This window comes from Xenopus laevis, chromosome 3S (assembly GCF_017654675.1).
Source record: "Xenopus laevis strain J_2021 chromosome 3S, Xenopus_laevis_v10.1, whole genome shotgun sequence".
NCBI classification, from domain to species: domain Eukaryota; kingdom Metazoa; phylum Chordata; class Amphibia; order Anura; family Pipidae; genus Xenopus; species Xenopus laevis.
In genome coordinates this window covers 12,288,281-12,307,277 of record NC_054376.1, presented here as the reverse complement: position 1 = coordinate 12,307,277, position 18,997 = coordinate 12,288,281, and the positions used below count along the sequence as shown (strand labels likewise).

At 40.5% G+C, this 18,997-nt stretch overlaps 1 protein-coding gene across 5 annotated transcripts in view; it reads right to left on the bottom strand.

The window, feature by feature from the left end:
- The window catches only part of LOC108712610 (glutamate receptor 1), a 145,884-nt gene extending 133,328 nt beyond the window's left edge, over positions 1-12,556 (bottom strand). For 3 of the 5 annotated variants that reach the window (XM_041588005.1, XM_018254901.2, XM_018254900.2), the window contains exon 1: positions 11,977-12,550. In XM_041588005.1, the coding sequence (XP_041443939.1) occupies positions 11,977-12,058 (82 nt within the window). In that variant the 5' untranslated portion in view covers positions 12,059-12,550. Of the gene's footprint in view, positions 1-11,976 lie in introns of all 5 variants that reach the window. The other 2 variants (XR_005966548.1, XM_041588006.1) reach the window with 2 other exon arrangements.
- Positions 12,557-18,997: the final 6,441 nt, after the last annotated feature.

Genomic DNA, 18,997 nt, shown 5'->3' with positions numbered 1-18,997 from the left:
AGAGTATGTCTGCCTCATGCTAATATTTTATGCAAAGGTGTCCCTGACTAAATAGCTAAATAACCCAAAAACCACAAATAATAAGAAATGAAAACCAGTTGCAAATTGTCTCAGAATATCACCCTCTACATCATACTAAGGGGCAGATTTATCAAAGGTTGAGGTGAATTTTTGTGTACTTCGACTAGGGAATAGTCCAAATTCGATTCAAATTTGAAGTTTTTGAATTCGAAAATTCACTTCGACCCTTTGTAAATGTGCCCCATACTGTCTCTTTGAAAATTCGACTTCAACCATTCGCCATCTAAAACCTTCCTGAATTGCTGTTTTAGCCTATGGGGGACCTCCTAGAACCTATTTGGAGTCAATTAGTGGACTTTGAAAAATCGAAAGTTTTTTTGGGAAAACTTTGAATCGAATTCGATCGAATGCGCGTTTCCTTCAATTTGTATGATTCAAATTTGCCCGAATACTGACCTAGTCGATCGAAAACAGACCTATCCAACCAAAAAAAAAAATTTGACTTAATTTCGGTTGGTCTTTTTGAATTCGAATTTCGAAGTTTTTTCAATTCGAAATTTGACCCTTGATAAACATGCCCCTAAAAGTAAATTCAAAGGTAAACAACCCGTTTAATAATTCCACCTGTAAAGTATGGGTGTATGGATTTTACAGACTTCTTTTTCTGCAGTGCTTTTATCTATTAATGTTCCTAACAACTGCTTTAAAATGATTCCATCACTGAGAAGGTTAATAACAGGCATAACAGCCTAACCCTTAATCCGCCAGCCTTACAAATGATAGATCACTTCCCACAGGCCAGGAGGCAACAAAGCAGAGTTGTCCAGGTTGTCAACTATGAAGAGGAAAAACAAGATCTGGAATGGTAATTCAGGAAACATTTTCTTCAAAATAAAGGCAGCATGAATGCAACATGCCGGAAGTTCCTTGGGTTTTTGTCTTGCTCTTAGGGACACGGTGATGTCACGCATTCGCCGCTGAGAACTTTCCGAGTGTCAGAGACGGGAAAATGAGCAAAGCAATAATTCAGCTGATATTTTAGATCAGAGTAGTAACATTGCTTTCAGTAAACCCATGCTCTGCATGTTAGAATGAAAAAGCATGGATCTGAAATAGAACTGATGCACAGGGCTGTATATAGGTAATCAAATAAATTAATCCTGTAAGAAACCAAGGTCATATTAAAGGGATACTGTCATTTTTTGAAAATGCATCAGTTAATAGTGCTGCTCCAGTAGAATACTGCACTGAAATCTGTTTCTCAAAAGAGCAAACAGATTTTTTAATATTTAATTTTAAAATTTGACATGGGGCTAGACATATTATCAGTTTCCCAGCTGCCTCCCGTCATGTGACTTGTTCTCTGATAAACTTCAGTCACTCTTTACTGCTGTACTGGAAATTGAAGTGATATCACCCCCCCCCCCAGCAGCCTAACAACACTATAACACAATAACAGCTCTTTAACACAAGAAAACAGCTGCCTGGTAGATCTAAGAATAGCACTCAATAGTAAAATCCAGGTCCCACTGCGACACATTCAGTTACATTGAGTAGGAGAAACAACAGCCTGACAGAAAACAGTTCCATCCTAAAGTGCTGGCTCTTTCTGAAAGCACATGACCAGGTAAAATGACCTGAGATGCACCTACACACCAATATTACAAGTTAAAAAAAATACACTTGCTGGTTCAGGAATGAAATTTATATTGTAGAGTGAATTATTTGCAGTGTAAACAGTGTCATTTAGAAATAAAAAATACATCATAAAAATCATGAAAGAATACCTTTAACTTGCATGTGCCATGCAGTGGATGACCCTCAGAGTACAGATTTAAGACGGGACACAAATGAAAATTAAGCTAAAATTTCTAATGGAAAGTATTGCCCCTTTTCGAAAATTAATAAAAAAATAAAATAAAAAAAATAATATATATAATGAATGCCAGGGATGCATTTGTGCCTTTAGAAATCATAGAGGTGCACATGCAACCCCAAACCTCTGCTTCACAATGAAGAACCACCAGTGGAGAGAAAGGATGAACCTATGATCAGGTTCCCATTTGCAAAGTTTGACTGGTTGAAATCAGCCAATTTAGTCTTGGAATAAAAGCATATGTACAGTCAATGGGTTTTGGTTGACATACCAATATAATGAAGTTGCTAGACTCTTATTTTTAGACTTTATAATTGAGACATAAGACCTCCTATTTTTCGACCCGCAAACTCGAATCAAATTGAATTCGATTCGAGTTTTTTCTTTGAAAAAAACTTGATTTTCCAGATGCCACCAAATAACTCCAAATTGATTCCAGGATGTCCCCCATAGTCTAAAACAGCAATTCTGCAATTCGGCCGTGTGCGTGACGTCACTTCCGCGTCTTGCCTTGGCCGCTCTACACCTCACCCCCTCAGCTCCGTCACCTGATTTGCTGTGGAAATCCGTGGCGGAGGGTGGGTGGTTTAAAATAGAAAAGAAAAAACATAAAAAATAAGCACACCGAGGGCCGCCCCTAAAAGCTTTAATATAAATATGGCTCTGCTCCTAAAACAATTTAGCAGAATCCACCCGATTAACAGACCAGTAGGAAAATTAGCTTCTGCTACATTTCAGAACAGGAGAGAGAAAAAATAAAATATTGTTCTCAATAGCAATTACAATTAGAAAATCATTGAACATGTTTAATAAATGCATAAGGCACGTTGCTTGGGTGGTAGTCCTCTTTAATTTGAGAATGAACCTCTAAAACCCCCCAAATTAACATGTTTAAAGTGGATCCTAATATCCTTGACAACCTAAGATTAGATATATAACTCATCGGAAATTTCCGGGACTTTTCGGGAATATTTTAGGGCATCATAATCTGGAGGGGTGTAGCTGTGACATCATTATCATCATTTTATGCAATAGATGGCTAGACAGTAGAGTCAGCTGTAAAAAAAAATACCTTTGCTCGCTTTGTGCAAAACAGTACAGAACATTTCTGCATATTTTATGTCTCACATATTTCTATGCATAACTTTGGTGGTGCATTCTGTTGGAGACTCTCCTGAAATTGCTCGGGTTTCACAATTTGGGCCACCTAAGGCATTCAGAACACTGGGCACATTGACTGCCACAACAACGCTACTAGAGAGAACCATGGCACACTGAAAATACAAAGTATCCTATTCCTTTGTGCCAATGGCACAATGAAGACTGGCAGTGACATATGACATATTAGGAATGTCGACATGAGGTTGATACTAGGACTGTCCAAAATTCTTATCTCTAGAAAGTGCCAGGTTGTACAGTACTATTAACAGACCAGTAAGGGTCACTATATCATATTTTAATGTCATTATGTATTTAACTGATGGAAATATTCCACAAGACAAGCCTTTCACATTTCACAAGACATTTTCACAAGACACATTAAATTCCCCTGCCAAATAAAGGTCAGTTTAGCCACTTGTTGCAGGCTGCAGTCATTTCCATAAATCCATGTAATATGCATCTAAACGAATATATAATAATGCCACGTATATGCCCAATTCACAACGATGACGTGGCAGCAGCTCTGAGCTAGAGTACAGAATATGGCGGTGGCAGGTTATATACTGTTTAAACATTGAAGTTTGATTTTAATGAAATGTGTATTTTATCAACCTAACTTAATATGTTACTGTTATTTAGTCCACACAATGATTTGATGATGCATCTTTAACAATTATCTAAAACTTGCTCTCACGAATGGAACCCTAAATCCAGAACCAGTGGTAGGCTCCCTGGTCTCGGCTCTTGCTTCTGCCTTTAACAGCTGCCTTTCACCTCGGGAGGAGCCCTCAGCTAATTGGATGCCTCCAGGTCTTACTAAGAGAGGAGCAAAGCTAAAGGTTCTGGATGAGCAAAGGGGCATGATAGACTCACCAAGGATACTGGATGGAAGACAACACAGCTTGGAAGACAGGCCAGATAACACAGAGTGGAACAGGCAGGCCAAGCCAGCACAAGCAGAGTTTAAGAATAGTCAGACAGGTCAGGTCAGTGCAGGCAGAGTTCTAGGAATGGTCAAACAGGCTAGGATCAGGATTGGAGAGCGTAGTATAGTCAGGCAGGCAAGGTTCAGCTTGGAGAGTTCAGAATAAACAGGCAAGCAAGGGTCTGGATACAGAGTTCAGTATAGTCAGGCAAGGCTCAATAATGAGGAGATCAGCAGGATTCACTAGGAATATACAGCCAGGAACAAGCTAAATTGAACCTAACAACGGGCAATGAATTTTCATTCAAGACCCCTTTAAATACTTCGAATTTTTCGCCATTGCACGATGATGTCATCATGCCGGCACATAAACCCGGAAGCGCGTGGCCGCGTGTCATAGGAGAACCGGCACTGAAGGGGAGAACATCCACGCAGTGGGCGTCCCCGCTGGAGACACAGCGGGAGTTCCCACCAGCCACTAGACCACCAGGGTAAGCGGCAGTCCTTACGCTTGCTCTGTGTTTTTTGGACCAGCTAACTATACTAATGCAGCAAAACGTAACGTTAGTAAAGAACTACAGAGGAAGAAGGCCCTGCAGCCCCAGGGGGGGCCAAGAGGTATAGGGGGCCCCATGAGGTTCAAATAAAGAGAAATTCTAATATATATTGATAAAACAGGACAACCTTTGTGATATATTGGGGACACTAACAATAATTTGCTGTGGAGCCCAGTCACATCTAGTAAAGCCATTTGTAAAGAAAACCTGACTTATAGAACCAACTTCAAGGCTGAAGGCACGAGGGTGCAAATTCCTTGTAGTTACACCCATTTTTAGCTTCACCCACACAGTTCTTAAACAAACTCCTGTGCATTTTTAGTTGAAAGTGTGGAAAACATGATAAAGGGCCTAGCCCGAAACATGTTGTGTTGCAAATTTCCTCAATAAAAGCACTTGCAGTCATAGTTACTGCTCTGGATTGGTCCAGCTTCTTACAACTATATCTTTTGAGACATTTTGGGGTATGGACACAGGGTATCCCTTGCAGGAAAATCCATCAATAATTGGAAAAGGGTGAGCTACAGTATACCTTTAATTTTGCTCGTTTGAAAGTGTGGAAAACACATAATCATAAAAATCAGTTACCTATATGATGTGTCTTAAAGAGATACTGACATCAAAAAATAACATCTATCATAACATTGTCTTTGAATGCTATTTATAATTTTGCCATAAAAGTATTTGCCTGATGCTTTTACATTACCTTTCTTACCCCCATGTTCCTGTATGAGGGGGCTGCCATATTTGTGCAGCAGGAGTCCGTTAGCATTAGAAACTCTAACTAACAGGTTAAGAAGGGACAGCCAGGTTAGCAAAACTGTCAGGTTTAGGAACTTCAAGTCACAATTAGTTACAAAAGCAGAATTATCAGCGAAAAACTATCAACATGACCTATAGGTAACTTTTGTTGTAGATTAATAATTTGAAAAGAAAAATATTAGCGTCAGTATCACTTTAACTGTGTACCCCAAGATTACATACTTTCAGGACCAATTGTTCCTGAGGCGACAGAAGGACCAGAAAACACATTGCTCTGGGAGACAGGACAGGGTTAAAGCTGGTTGATAATTGTTTGACACAGTGTCGGACTGGCCCACAGGGATACCAGGAAAAGTCCTGGTTGGCCCAGGTGTCAGTGGGCCCTCATGCTGCTAAATATTTGGCCTATTTCATGGCCATTCCCTATTTCTATGAGAACAAAGAGGCTAAATAGATGGAATAATAGGTTATAGGATGCATAACTAAAGAGACTAGCAGAATAGAGGAGGTTGTGTGAGGAGAGGAAGAACAATAGTACGGAGAGTGGGCCCCTGGCCTACATTTTCTTGGTGGGCCCCTGGTCTAAGGTTTTCTGGTGGGCCCCTGGTGTCCCAGTCCAAGACTGGTTTGACTTGATACAGCTACCTTTTGAGATATGAAATGTTTGGAGGTTTGTCTTTTTAAGTGACCTTTACAAACTATTTTTTTGACTTCATCTTCACAAAATAATTGGTGAGTTTTTGAATGGGCCACTTTGCAAGACTTTTCAACTCATCTCTACCCAGAATCTTTGATGCTAAAAGTGCTAAATTGGCCTTGCACTTAAAAATCTTGCTCAAGATGGCTATCCGCATGCTGGGTGAGTCAGGGTGATACATTTGATTGGCCCAGTGGTTGGAACATAATGCAGGATTGTACGGACCTGCTGACATAAGATGAAGCCACTTTGGTTTGTGTATTTGACACAGAATAACTAAACCCATTTATCCCATTTAACACAGAACATTGCGTCACAGCATCCCATCTAATTAAAGCATTCACCATTGTGAACAATGGTGCTTTGATATGTTAATGAAAAGGCATTAAATGAGATAAAATGACTTTAGATAACACAGTTTCTTCAATTAATCCTGAGTCATGACGCATTTAACTCACAATCCAAGTGTAAGTACTTTTATCTCAAATGTCTATTGGGCAAACCATCAGGAAGGGCCTAAACATGGATTAATTTACTGCTCATTTGGTCTGGAAGGGATGAGCTGGCAGTTTATATTTGCCAATGTATGGTCAACTTAACTCTATCGAGCAAAGTGGCAAATACAAGGAGGTAAATAGACTAAAGATGATGTGACCTTGAAACCACCTTGAAACCACTGTTGAAACCTTGAAATCCCTGTTTTCCATTTCAGAAGTGAATTCAATGCATTACTATTAGTGATGGATGAATTTATTCGCCAGGCGCGAATCCCAGCATTTCGCCATCGGCGAATAAATTTGCGAAAATTCGCTGGTGGAAAGTGGACGCCGGCTTCCGTTTTTTTGGACGCTGGTGCATTTTCGCTGGCGAATGTGCGCCAGCGTCCAAAACGAGACACAGGCGGCGTTTCGTGACTTTTTCGCCATTTCACGACTTCACCATTTCACTGGAAATTTCTTGGCGAAACGGACAAATTCGCCCGTCACTAATTACTATTGCCCTCTAAGGGGAATAACAAATGTTAAAGCTCTGTTTGTGGTCAAACTGATATACATATGAATATTACAAAATTAGAGAAGGCAACATCAAATCTTCTTATTTAAATGTAAAACAAAACTACAATACATTATTGTACAGTCAAGTACAATACCCCAACTTAAAAATGGAATCAAGGGAAAAATGACAGAAATCCATTTGAAGTCCATTCCATCTCTCTGACTAATAGAAGCATACGGATCTTGGCAGAGGGCTATAATGACAAAACCCTTGTACAGAAAGGAGCAAGTAATGACACAGCATGACGCACAGCATCATGTATAAAAAAAGTGTTTTTTCCCTTCTGAATTTAGCTACAGTGTGTGGAAAAAGCTCAGCTGAACTTACACGAAGAGGAAAATATTGTCTGTAAAACCTTTGAATCCCCCAAATAGCCTTTGATGTCTAACATAGTGGATTGAATGACCTAAATTAAATGTCCAAATTAGGCTTTCCAAACAGATGTCGGCTTCCAATCAAACGCACAAACACTTGGCTCCAAAGCCATTATATATATGATATGCAAACTTAGATACACAAGATTCAGCTTAATGTACAGTATATAGTGAAGTGAAGGATGCACGTCTACAACTATGTACCATAGATAAACTCATTATAATATAGTCAAGATCCTGTTAACCCTTGATCTGTAAGATTTTTTATGGCAGAGTGTTCCCAACCTCAGGGACCCACGCATAGAAAGGACACATTATATTTTGCAACAATGGTGGGACATTTTCAGAATATACATAGAAATGCCTAACCATCAAACCTTTTAGCATTTGGACAACCCTGTATGTATTTTTCAGTCTTCATATGGCTTCCTACATTGAACGTTGACATGCCTATTGCAGTTATGTGCTGTACGTCTCTTGGGTGAGCTCAGACCGAATTGAAGACACAAGCTTAAATAAATCAATTATAAATGAAAGATACATTTAAAAACATATCTTTCTGTTTTGAAAACTTTGCTCTACATTTGAAATGGAAACTGCAAAATGTTATTAATTAATGTGATGACTGCTGTATTGGAAATATGAAAACAGTCACATGATCGTTACATGAATATTATCATGTTGACCATACACCAACAGATATAATAAATCTGGCTACAACTTGCCCAATCAATTAGATCACTGATATCTATGGCCTGTTTTAATCATTCCTCGGACACTGCAATAAACCTCTTTAAGGATTCGCTGTTTCACACTGCCGGCACCATCAAAAGCTTTTTTAAAGTATTTATTTACTGTCATTTAATTCATTCCAATTATATTAAAAGGATTATTCAAAATGATAAGGGTTTAGCGAAATATATTTAAAAGATTGCATATAGATATACAGGTATGGGACCTGTTATCCAGAATGCTCGGGGAATGGGGTTTTCCGGATAATGTATCTTTCCATAAGTCATACTTTAAGTCTACTAGAAAATAATGTAAACATTAAATAAACCCAATAGGCTGGTTTTGCTCCCAATAAGGATTCATTATATCTTAGTTGGGATTAAGTAAAAGCTACTGTTTTATTATTATTATTATTATTATTATTATTATTATTATTATTATTATTATTATTATTATAGAGAAAAAGGAAATAGTTTTTAAAAGATTGGATTATTTGAATAAAATAAGAGATGGCCTTTTTGTAATGTGGAGCTTTCTGGATAACAGGTTTCCGGATAATGGATTCCATACCTGCAGTTGCATTTCTTATCATTCATATATATATTAACAGCATAAAATGAATACAACAGGGAAAGAGAAAATTATTTGTAAATACGATAACTTTTAATTCACATGAGCAAACCTGCTACCTATTGGGGCTGCTTAATGATCAGAGGGCATTTTCACTGATATACTGTCCAAAGACAATTGGATAGAATAGCTTCTGCTGAACTACAATTGTAAGCACTACCAGAAACCAATGCTGTAGTTTAGCAACAGTTGGGTCTGAACTTGCAATGCAAGAAGGCTGGTCCTCCATGGAGGTAAAAAAAATATATATATATACTTCTGGACTACCGGCACTCACTAAAAATAAAAATAAATGGCTGCCTGGGTGCAATCCTTAAATTTATTTTGAGGAATATATATATATATATATTTGAGGGGGTTAGCTGTCTGAATCTCTCTGCAGAGACCCATAACAATATTATAAATATATTATATATTTTATATATATTATATATTATAAATTAGTTTAAGTATGACTGGCTAAGAAAGGTAAGCCAGAGAGCTAAATAGCAACTATTGTGTTATATAAAAAAAAAAAGAATTCAATATCTGCAGAGAGAGAAGAAGGAGAGAAGAACAAGCTGTTTCTAGTTGCCTCTCTCTCTCGACTAGGTGCTATTAACAGTTCTTAGAAACAGCATCTTGACAGCTTGAGTATTTTACATATCAGTCAAAGGGAAGAACCCCAAGTGTAGGACAACATAGGCATTCTGCAAGATCCTGCCATGCCGGGATGCTTTCTTAAAAAAAGATATTCTTGATTTTGACACATACGTTCTACTTTAGAAGCCTCGGGGATGAGGAAGCATGAAAGGTTACATCAGTATAGATCAGTATAAAATAATTGGCTTTACCCCCCACTTTAGCATGCACTACCCTTTCATCTTATTTAAAATGATGCATTCTTCATACATTATGGGGCAGATTTTAAGTGAAAATACGAATTTAAAAGAATTTGAATTTCAGTTTTTATTGTGTACTTCGACTAGGAAATAAGCCAAATTCGAATTTGAAAAAAATTTGAATATCGAAATCTATCATGTACTGTCTCTTTAAAGATTCGACTTTGGCCCTTCTCCATCTAAAACATGCCGAATTGCTATTTTAGCCTATGGAGGACCTAGAACCTATTTGGAGTCAATTGGTGGACGTTTAAGAAAAACTTCAAATCGAATACGATGTTTTTTTTCGATTCATACGATTCGAATGGCCCATTCACCCGATTTTTTTATTCAAATTTCGATGTTTTTTTTTTTTATTCGAAATTCGTCCCTGGATAAATCTGTGTTGCACTAAGCACCGAAGGACAACAAGAGTCCATTTGAAATTTAAGTGAAATCAGATTTGTTGTCAGAAACGGTGCTTGTCACGATCAGATGCTACAGCGTAGCTCTGTCACTTTAAACGGGAGATGGCTCTGAGTCTAAAGTCTAGTTTGCATAGAACCCTATAGGCTAAGGGGTATATTTTTGAAAAAGTGAAGTTAGAGATCGCCACAGTCCTGTAGAGTGAAATTCCGCCACTCTCCATTCATTTCTATTGGATTTTGAAAGGCGTTTTTATCAAAGGATGAACTTTCACTTTCACCCATTGATTAATACTCTTTTAAAAATCCCATACTCTTCTGGCAAAGAAGAACATCTGTGATAGGTTTGATGGGTTCCCAGTAACCTGAAGAAGTCTCCAACCTGTGGCTTCTGAACTACAACCTGACGAAGGTTGGTGCAAACCCCCCGAAACGGTGTTCTGTTACTTGGAGTGGTAAAACTGGCTAAAATAAAGGATTATTTGCACAGCAAGAAGTGGTGAAGGGCTTGCCTTTCCTGTGAAATTTTTCTGAACTACTACCCCATGTCGAGAGTTGTAGTTCTTCAAAGGATGCTCGGGTTGTAGTTCAGCAATTGCTGAGAGTCGGAGTCCTAATCACGGGTTCTCAAGGATAATTCTTAAACCACTGGTCGCCTTGTAGGTGTCGTTTTGCTGCACCCGACGACCGATACTGGGGAGCTGTGGTTTGCCAACATCTGGAGTGCTGCAGGTTGGGCATCCGTGCTTAAAGGGATGTCCTCATACCAGAACAGTTGGTAGTTTTATTATCACAGGTGGAGCTGTCAGAATGACTGAGGCACTGATTGATCCCCCCCTTGTGTTCATCCGAGGAGGATCTTGAAAATGTTTATCCCTGCGGGGGCTGCCGTGCCGTATCCTCAGCACTAGGATAACATACCAGCGTGCTAATGAAGGATGCATATTTAATACCATAACCGTTTACATAACTGCTGTATTCCAATGACTGGACTGGACCATGGGGAAGCAGCACATTCACAGGCCTAGCTTGTAAGGAAGGGGTTAAGGGGAATAAGATGTTGCCATTACCTCTTGGCCTCCATCATTAAAATGGTACATGATAAGTTACATGATATCACTGGCTTCCTAGAGAATGCACTCACCATGGTAGAATATATGGAGCTGGAAGAAACAAATGCCATATATTCCACTTGTTATCAGTCTGTGAATGAGGCGACCACAGCTGTTATACTGCTAGCCACATGCAAACAGTGCATACAGCGGCATCTGGGAGTTTCTTACCAGATTCCTGACTTTAAAATAATACAATTTATCAAGCAAGGGGTCCCAAAAGGCCCAGAGTCTGTACATTCAATTCAGTCTCATTGTTTGTAGCATAAGAGAAGATTTCCCAAAGGAGACCCTCAAAAGCCCCCCCACTGAGGCTGATCAATGGGGACAATGAAACCTGTGCAGAGACAGCTGTTGGTGAGACCATATGGAAACCCGAATGCATGAAAAAAAAAACCTTTTTGCACCAAGGAAGTGGGGTGAGGGAGGTAAAGGAACGTCTGAAACGAGTGTTAATTGGGGGTGTTGGGTTGGAGGAACCTCAGACTGCCAAGGGAATGATTGTAACATAGGAGGGAGCAAGGCTGGCAGAGCAAGTGAAGTATGTTCTACCCAAATTCTCTCTTGACATGGGCATAAAGGTAATATGTAAAAAGATGAGATTGCAGCAATTCTGCCAACAATACACATACACAATGTTACCAAAGAATGTCAGCTCCTTTGCTACATGCAAGTAATCTCCATTCACCCACTCCAAGCATGCTCTCCGATTAACCCCTAAACCACCAGCATCCGTCACCCTCACCCCACATTCCCCCCCCCCACTCCATGTTTATTGCAAAACTTACCTATCTGGATATGGTTGGGGAAATTCACCCCAAGCACTGCCCCTAGAAAGCCGGTGCAGAAATAGGCAAAAAAGCGCAGCATATTTCCGTTTGCATTGGCGAAGAGAAGAAGATTAACCCTACTTCCCAGTAAAAAAAAAAATTAAAAAAAAACAAAAAATAGATTTAAGGGACTCCCCTCCTCCTTTCTCTTTCTCTCTGTTTTTGAAGTCTTCTCCTCTGTTGTCCCCCCAGGCCTGGCTTGGTGGTGGGGGAGGTTCCAGCTATGGTAGCGAGTTGGGGGGGCTTAGATATGAATTGCAGTTATTAATGAATATATATATATATATATTATTGTTGTGGTTAATTCCTTTGCTCCAGTCCTGCTCTGTGATGTTCTCTCCTCTCTTCCTTGGCTGCTGTGTCTGCTGCTATTTGGCTCTTCTTTCTTTCCCTATCCAGCACTTAAAATGCTGCCTTAACATTAACTGACAGAAGGATTAACTGAATACTGAAAGGGAGAGAGAAAGCCCTCCTCATCCACACACTCACACACACTCACATACACACACATTACACTCCTCTCTCTCCCTCTCCCTGCACACTCTATCATGCTAATGTGCTTTTATTACAGTAGCCAGGCAACTGACTCACACAGCCTTCTCACATACCCCAGCCTCTCTCCATCCTCCTCATAGGAACCAATGTTCTCCATCCTTCTATCCCTTAACACCAGCATCCCTTGTAGGGTTAACATTTTGTGCCCCCTCTTCCCGGCACATTATCACCAGGCACCCTCTTGTCTATATGAGCTTTATTCCCCCTACTATAAACTACAGACATGTCTTTGTCTCAGTGCAACTGCTCCTGTCATAGGCAGGCGGCTGGGGGGTTTAGCTTGTTCTGTGCAGCGTTAAACATTGGGAATTCATTTATCTGACCTGAGAAGTGGATCATCTGTTGGTGGTGGGGGTGCCCAATACCCCTGGAGGGGTCGAAATTTTTTATATAAAGCAGGTCTTTAGGACTACAGCTCCCAGCATCCTTTGACAGCCCAAGGCTGTAGTTATAGTCCAACAATAGCTGGAGGCTGTATCATTTATATAAATAGCAGTGGAAAGTCTATATAGTAACCCACCAATGTCTAAGATAGTGTTACAGTACCAGAGTCAGACTGGTGGGCCCAGGGTGCAGGTACGGATTTGTGGAAAGGCCACCTAGGCCTGGGCCTAGGGCGGCAGGATTTTAGGGGGGCAGCATGCTGCCTAACCGCACCCATAAATTTAAATTTCCCATGCGACAATCTCCATTGCTCCAGTCCAGATGAAAATTTGCACAAATAAAGGGGATGGGACAGTGGCGACGAACAGCAGTGGGCCTAGGGGCGCCCACAATGTAAATCCGGCCCTGCCAGGGTGCTGGGTCCCCCTCCGGGTCCCTTGCGAGGTTCCTCCACCGAGCCATCCCCCACAGCAACGCACACGCACGCCTTGTATTTGCCGCAACCTGCCCGAAAAAGAGGTCACAGCAGCAAGCTTAATCTAAGGAGCGAGTCTAGAGAGCGGGTCTGGGCCCACCGAGTTTTTTCCCGGTGCCCCGCTGGCCCAGTCCGGCCCTGTACAGTACACGTACCTACTGAGGAATCGAAGGATCCAAAATCCCTGAAAGCCTGAGGCAGTTTAGCCACCTGTTGGCCAAATAAACCTGCAACAAGACATAGCGACAGTGGCGTAACTAGATATTACTGGGCCCTACAGCAAATTATTTTTCAGGCCCTTAAAATGTTTAGAGGTTGACTTGTTTTACCAATATTTATTGAAACTATAAATGCATTAGGGCCTCATGGGGCCCCTATACCTCCTGGGCCCCCCACGTCCTCTATAGTTACACCCTTTCATATTGAGTATTTTTATGTGCTAGCTTTTGGTATCACAATATGTGATTATATTATATATTAGATATATACTGGTCCCCAAAGCAGGGGTCTGGTTTTGTATTTAGGCACAAGAAGTCACATGTCTTAAAGAGATACTGACATCAGGAAATAACCTTTTTTATTATCTATCATATCATGTCTTTGAATGCTATTTTTAATTTTGCCATAAAAGTATTTGCCTGATGCTATTACATGACTTTTCTTACCCCCGAGTTCCTCTATGAGGGGGCTGCCATATTTGTGCAGCAGTAGTCTGTTAGCATTAGAAACTCTAACTGACAGGTTGAGCAGTAGGGTTGCCACCTTTTCTGCCAGTAAAGACTGGGCAAGGGGCGGGCCATGACAAGGAGGGGCGGGCCGTGATGTCAGGGGGCATGGCTATGATGTGGCGATTGGCCGATCACAGTGTGAATCATGGGGAATCCTGCCCGGTTTTCCTAATATGGAAAACTGAGCAGGAAGTTTTGACCTGGGCAGCCCTTCAAATTACTGGGCTGTTCGGGTCAAAACCGGACAGGTGGCAACCCTATTAAGAAGGGACAGTCAGGTTGGCAAAAAAGTCAGGTTTAGGAACTTCAAGTGACAATTAGTTACAACAGCAGAACTATCAGCGAAAAATTATCAACATGACCTATAGGTAACTTTTAATGTAGATTAATATTTTAAAAATAAATTTTTAAGTGTCAGTATCACTTTAGCAAAAACTCCACAGGCTGACGGCACTTCTGCATAAGTTTATTGGGAAAAAAACTGCTGTCGGGATTGTATCCTGCTGTAAACCGCCTAACGCGTTTTGGGATTGTATTCCTTAATCATAGCCTATGATTAAGGGATACAATCCCGAAATGTGTTAGGCGGTTTACAGCAGTTTTTTTCCCAATAAACTTATCCAGAAGTGCCGTCAGCCTGTGGAGTTTTTGCTATACTTACAGTGGGGACACTGTTGATTGGGCACCTGGATGAAGGGAGGATCGGCGAGCTGGAGTGGTCTATTTTCTTGTTTTTCTGATTCACAGTAATTAGTATCACTTTAAGCTGGCCATATATGGGCCGATAAAAGCTGCAGACATACCGAGTCTTCGGTTTATTGGCCTGTGTTTGGGCCCTCCGACGGGCATCTGTTAGTTGATGCGGTCCCCCAAACCGACAGCCCGTAGTGCATACATTATGATCTGATCATTGGGCCCTAGGGCCTTACGATCGGATCAGCCCGATATCGCCCACCTCAATGTGGGGAGATTGAGCGGATCAAACAAGCAGATCTTTACGTGTATGGCCACCTTTACTTTCCTAAATACAAACTCTGACCCTTGCTTTCTGCAAAGGCTACCCTACAGTTACACATTTTTTCCCAGTCACTATAACACGATACCTACCCCTGGCACAATCTTGCTTTACTATACACATCGGGCTCATTTATAAACATAGGTAGTGATGGGCTTAATTTGGGGCGTTTCGTCGAAAAATTCGCAAATTTCCCTGAGAAATCCGTGAAACTGCGGAAAAATTCACAAAACTGCGCTGGCATCTTTTTTTTGACGCCAGCATCCAAAAATGCGCCGGCGTCCAAAAAAACAGACGCCGGCGTCTATTTTTTTTGTCGCAGACAAATTTTCGCGGTGGTTTCGCAAATTTCAATTCGCCCATTACTAAACATAGGCCAAATTTGCTCATGGGCATAGCAACCAATCAGTAACTGACTTTTTTTCTGCCAGCTGCAGGTTGAACAATGAAGGCAAATATTTGATTGGGTGCCATGGGTTACTGCCCATGTGCAAATTTACCCAACAACCCATTACATAGTTGCAGCCGTCTCATTGAAAAGAAATACATCTAATTATGAGCGACGGCGTTTCTTCTTCTTCCCACTTTTTTTTGGAAATGCTGTTTTATGGGGCCACGATGAGGGTCGTAAATGTGGTGGCTGCTTGAAGCCCTAAAGGCAGCTCTGCATGGGAGTTAATTAATGTTTATGATGCCCAGTTTATTTGGTATAATGTGCAGCAGTTCTCTTTTTTCCCCATCAGTGCATACAGCCATGCAGCTACACAGCAGTACAAAATAATGTGCTCTAGGCAGTTCCTTGGGTTGCGTTGGGACCAATTCATGAGTATTAATGCTGCCCACCTTGCTATGTAAAGGGAGGGCGACTGATAGATGAGCTGTTGATGGTGCTTATTGTCAGATTCTATGAATGGCTGGGCTCACGCACCAGCACAATCTGATGTGTGTTTTATTAAGTATTAGTTGACAGGTTTACTGCCAAAGCTCAGCTGGTAAATCTTTCAGTGAGTCTATACATTAGAAGCATATATTTATTTTATTAGGCTGGATCTGCATTGTAAAAACTAAAAAAAAAACACATTTATCTTGTTATAAACAGTTCTACTGACTTTACTGTAACAGAACAGACCAAGCTTCTGTTCTCTTACCATGGCTGAACTATAAAACTCCATGCATATTCCCCAGGGATTGTAATTCAATAATACAGGTATGGGATCCATTATCCAGAAACCCTTTGTCCAGAAAGCTCAGAAAGGCTGGCACCCATTTTATCCAAATAATCCACATTTTTAATAATGCTTTTTTTTCTTTTCTTTTCTGTAATAATGAAACAGCAGCTTTTGCTTGATCCCAACTAAGATATAATTAATCCTTATTGGAAGCAGAACCAGCCAATTGGGTTTATTTAATGTTTACAGGATTTTCTAGTAGACCAAGGGGCAGATTTATCAAGGGTCGAAGTGAATTCGAGGGAATTTTCGAATACAAAAACTTCGAATTTCGAAGTAATTTTATGGGTACTTCGACCATCAATTTTACTTCAACCAACTCGAAGTAAAATCGTTCGACTTCGAAAATCGAAGTACTGTCTCTTTAAAAAACTTCGACTTCAAAACTTTGCCATCTTAAACCTGCCGAATTGCTGCTTAGCCTATAGGTGACCTCCTGTGTGTTTTTTTGAAGTCGAAGGATTTTTTGGTAAAATTGTAAGATCGTACAATACAATCGTTCAAATCGAAGTACGATCGTAATACGATCGTACGTTGTAAAAAATCCTCCGACTTCGAATGTCGGAGTATTCTATTCGATGGTCGAATTTCAACGTTTTTAACACTTTGAAAATCGACCCTTGATAAATATGCCCCTAAATGTATGTAGATTCAAAATTTCCATTATCTGGAAATCTTCAGGTCTCGAGTATTCTGGATAACAGGGTTCATCCTTGTAGTAGTCAAATGGTACACCCTGCTCCCTGATCTTTGTTTCTATAATCAAAACCAGAACATTAAACCCCAAGTAGCACTGTATCTGCCCATTGGATATGTTATTACATTGCAGTGGGAAACATCAGCAAGTCCAAACTGCTAAGACCTTTCCCTATGGTTGATAACATGAAGATGGTCAATTTAGGTTGTCAAGTATTATTAGTGCCCTGTCTGCTCGCTCCCCACCAGCTCACTCACTGTGGCCCAGTTCTCTCCCACTGCTCAGGCAACCCTACTACTTGCGATGTCATGTGGGATGAAGCAGTGATGTCATGGTTTGGAGGAGTGGGTGGGTTGGTTGGGATGTGGTGGGAGTGGGGATTGGTGTGGATGGAGGCATAAATGGGCAGAACAGGGTGAGGCAATGAAAAGGGAGGTGAGAGAAGGATAGGATGTATATTGGTGATAAATTTGTACAGGTATAGGATTTGTTATCTGGAAACCCATTATCCCGAAAGCTCCAAATTACAGAAAGGCCCTCTCCCACAGACTCCATTTTATCCACATAATCCAAATTTTAAAAAATGATTTCCTTTTTCTCTGTAATTATAAAACAGTAGCCTGTCCTTGATCCAAACTAAGATAACCTTAATCTTTAATGGAAGCAAACCCAGCCTTTTGGGTTAATTTACTATTTAAATGATTTTATAGTAGACGGAAGATACAAAGATCCAAATTACGGAAAGATCTGTTATCCGGAAAGCCCCAGGTCCCAAACATTCTGGATAGCAGGTCCCATACCTGTACCGCCAACTCTTCTGATTTACTTGCCAGGTTGTTACCCTGCTTACTTGGCACAGGGCTGATGAAATTATTTTACAACACTTCAGACCTCACGTAATCCATGAAATTCAATGGGAAAAATTCAAGCAGCAAGTAAAAACCCAAAATAGATGAATGCCACATTTTCCCACAGCTACTTCCGTTTCTTTCACAAGGGTAAGTGATCAATACACAGCTTGAGAAATACACCTTTGTATTTTAAAAAAACCAGTGATGCCTGGTGCTGTGAGGTGCATTTTTTGCACCGTTTTACACAGCATGATTAATAGGCCCCTTGGTCATTATACAAGCATTATAGAAAAGCCAAGATAAAACCACTGGCAGTCAGACAGATTATGTGTGCATATTTTTGTGCAACAGATAAAATGTCTGCTATAAGGGAAACATCTCAAGTCAAATCAGGACGCTGACTGTAAAAAAAAAGAGTAAATTAAATGAGAAGAAAAGTTTAAAACAAAATAAGCTTTATCAAAAAGGTCTATAAAACATACCAGTAAATCTTCAAAGTAATGCTGCTCTGAGTCATCTGTTAAAAGAAACACAGCATTTCTTTCATTCTATTGTGTACTCATGGGCTATTGTATCAGACTTCCTGTTTTCAGCTTACACCACCAGAGCACGGGCTTGAGCATGCTCAGTTTGCTCCTCTCTTCCCCTCCCTTTACCCCCTCCCTCCTCCCTTCCCTGCTGTAATCTGAGCCCAGAGCTATGAGTGAAGAGGAAGAGACTCAGGCAGGAAGTGATGTCACACCAGCTAATATGGCAGCTGCTATCCTAAACAAACAGAGAGAACTTCTAGAGAGATTTCCAATAAGGAAAAAAAAATAGCTTGACCATGACTACAGGTTTACATTTTTGGAGCTATTGGAACAAGTGCTTATTTGCCCAGGTCTATGTTACTGAAAAGCCTAAAATGTGTACACAAACACAGAAAGAAATCACCAGTGCTCATTATAACCCACACTGTAATGTTGACCAGTTGCTAGAAGCACCCTTGTGCCAGTACTTGGTCTAACCCACATTCTGGAGTTGACCAGCTGCTAGAAACTATAAA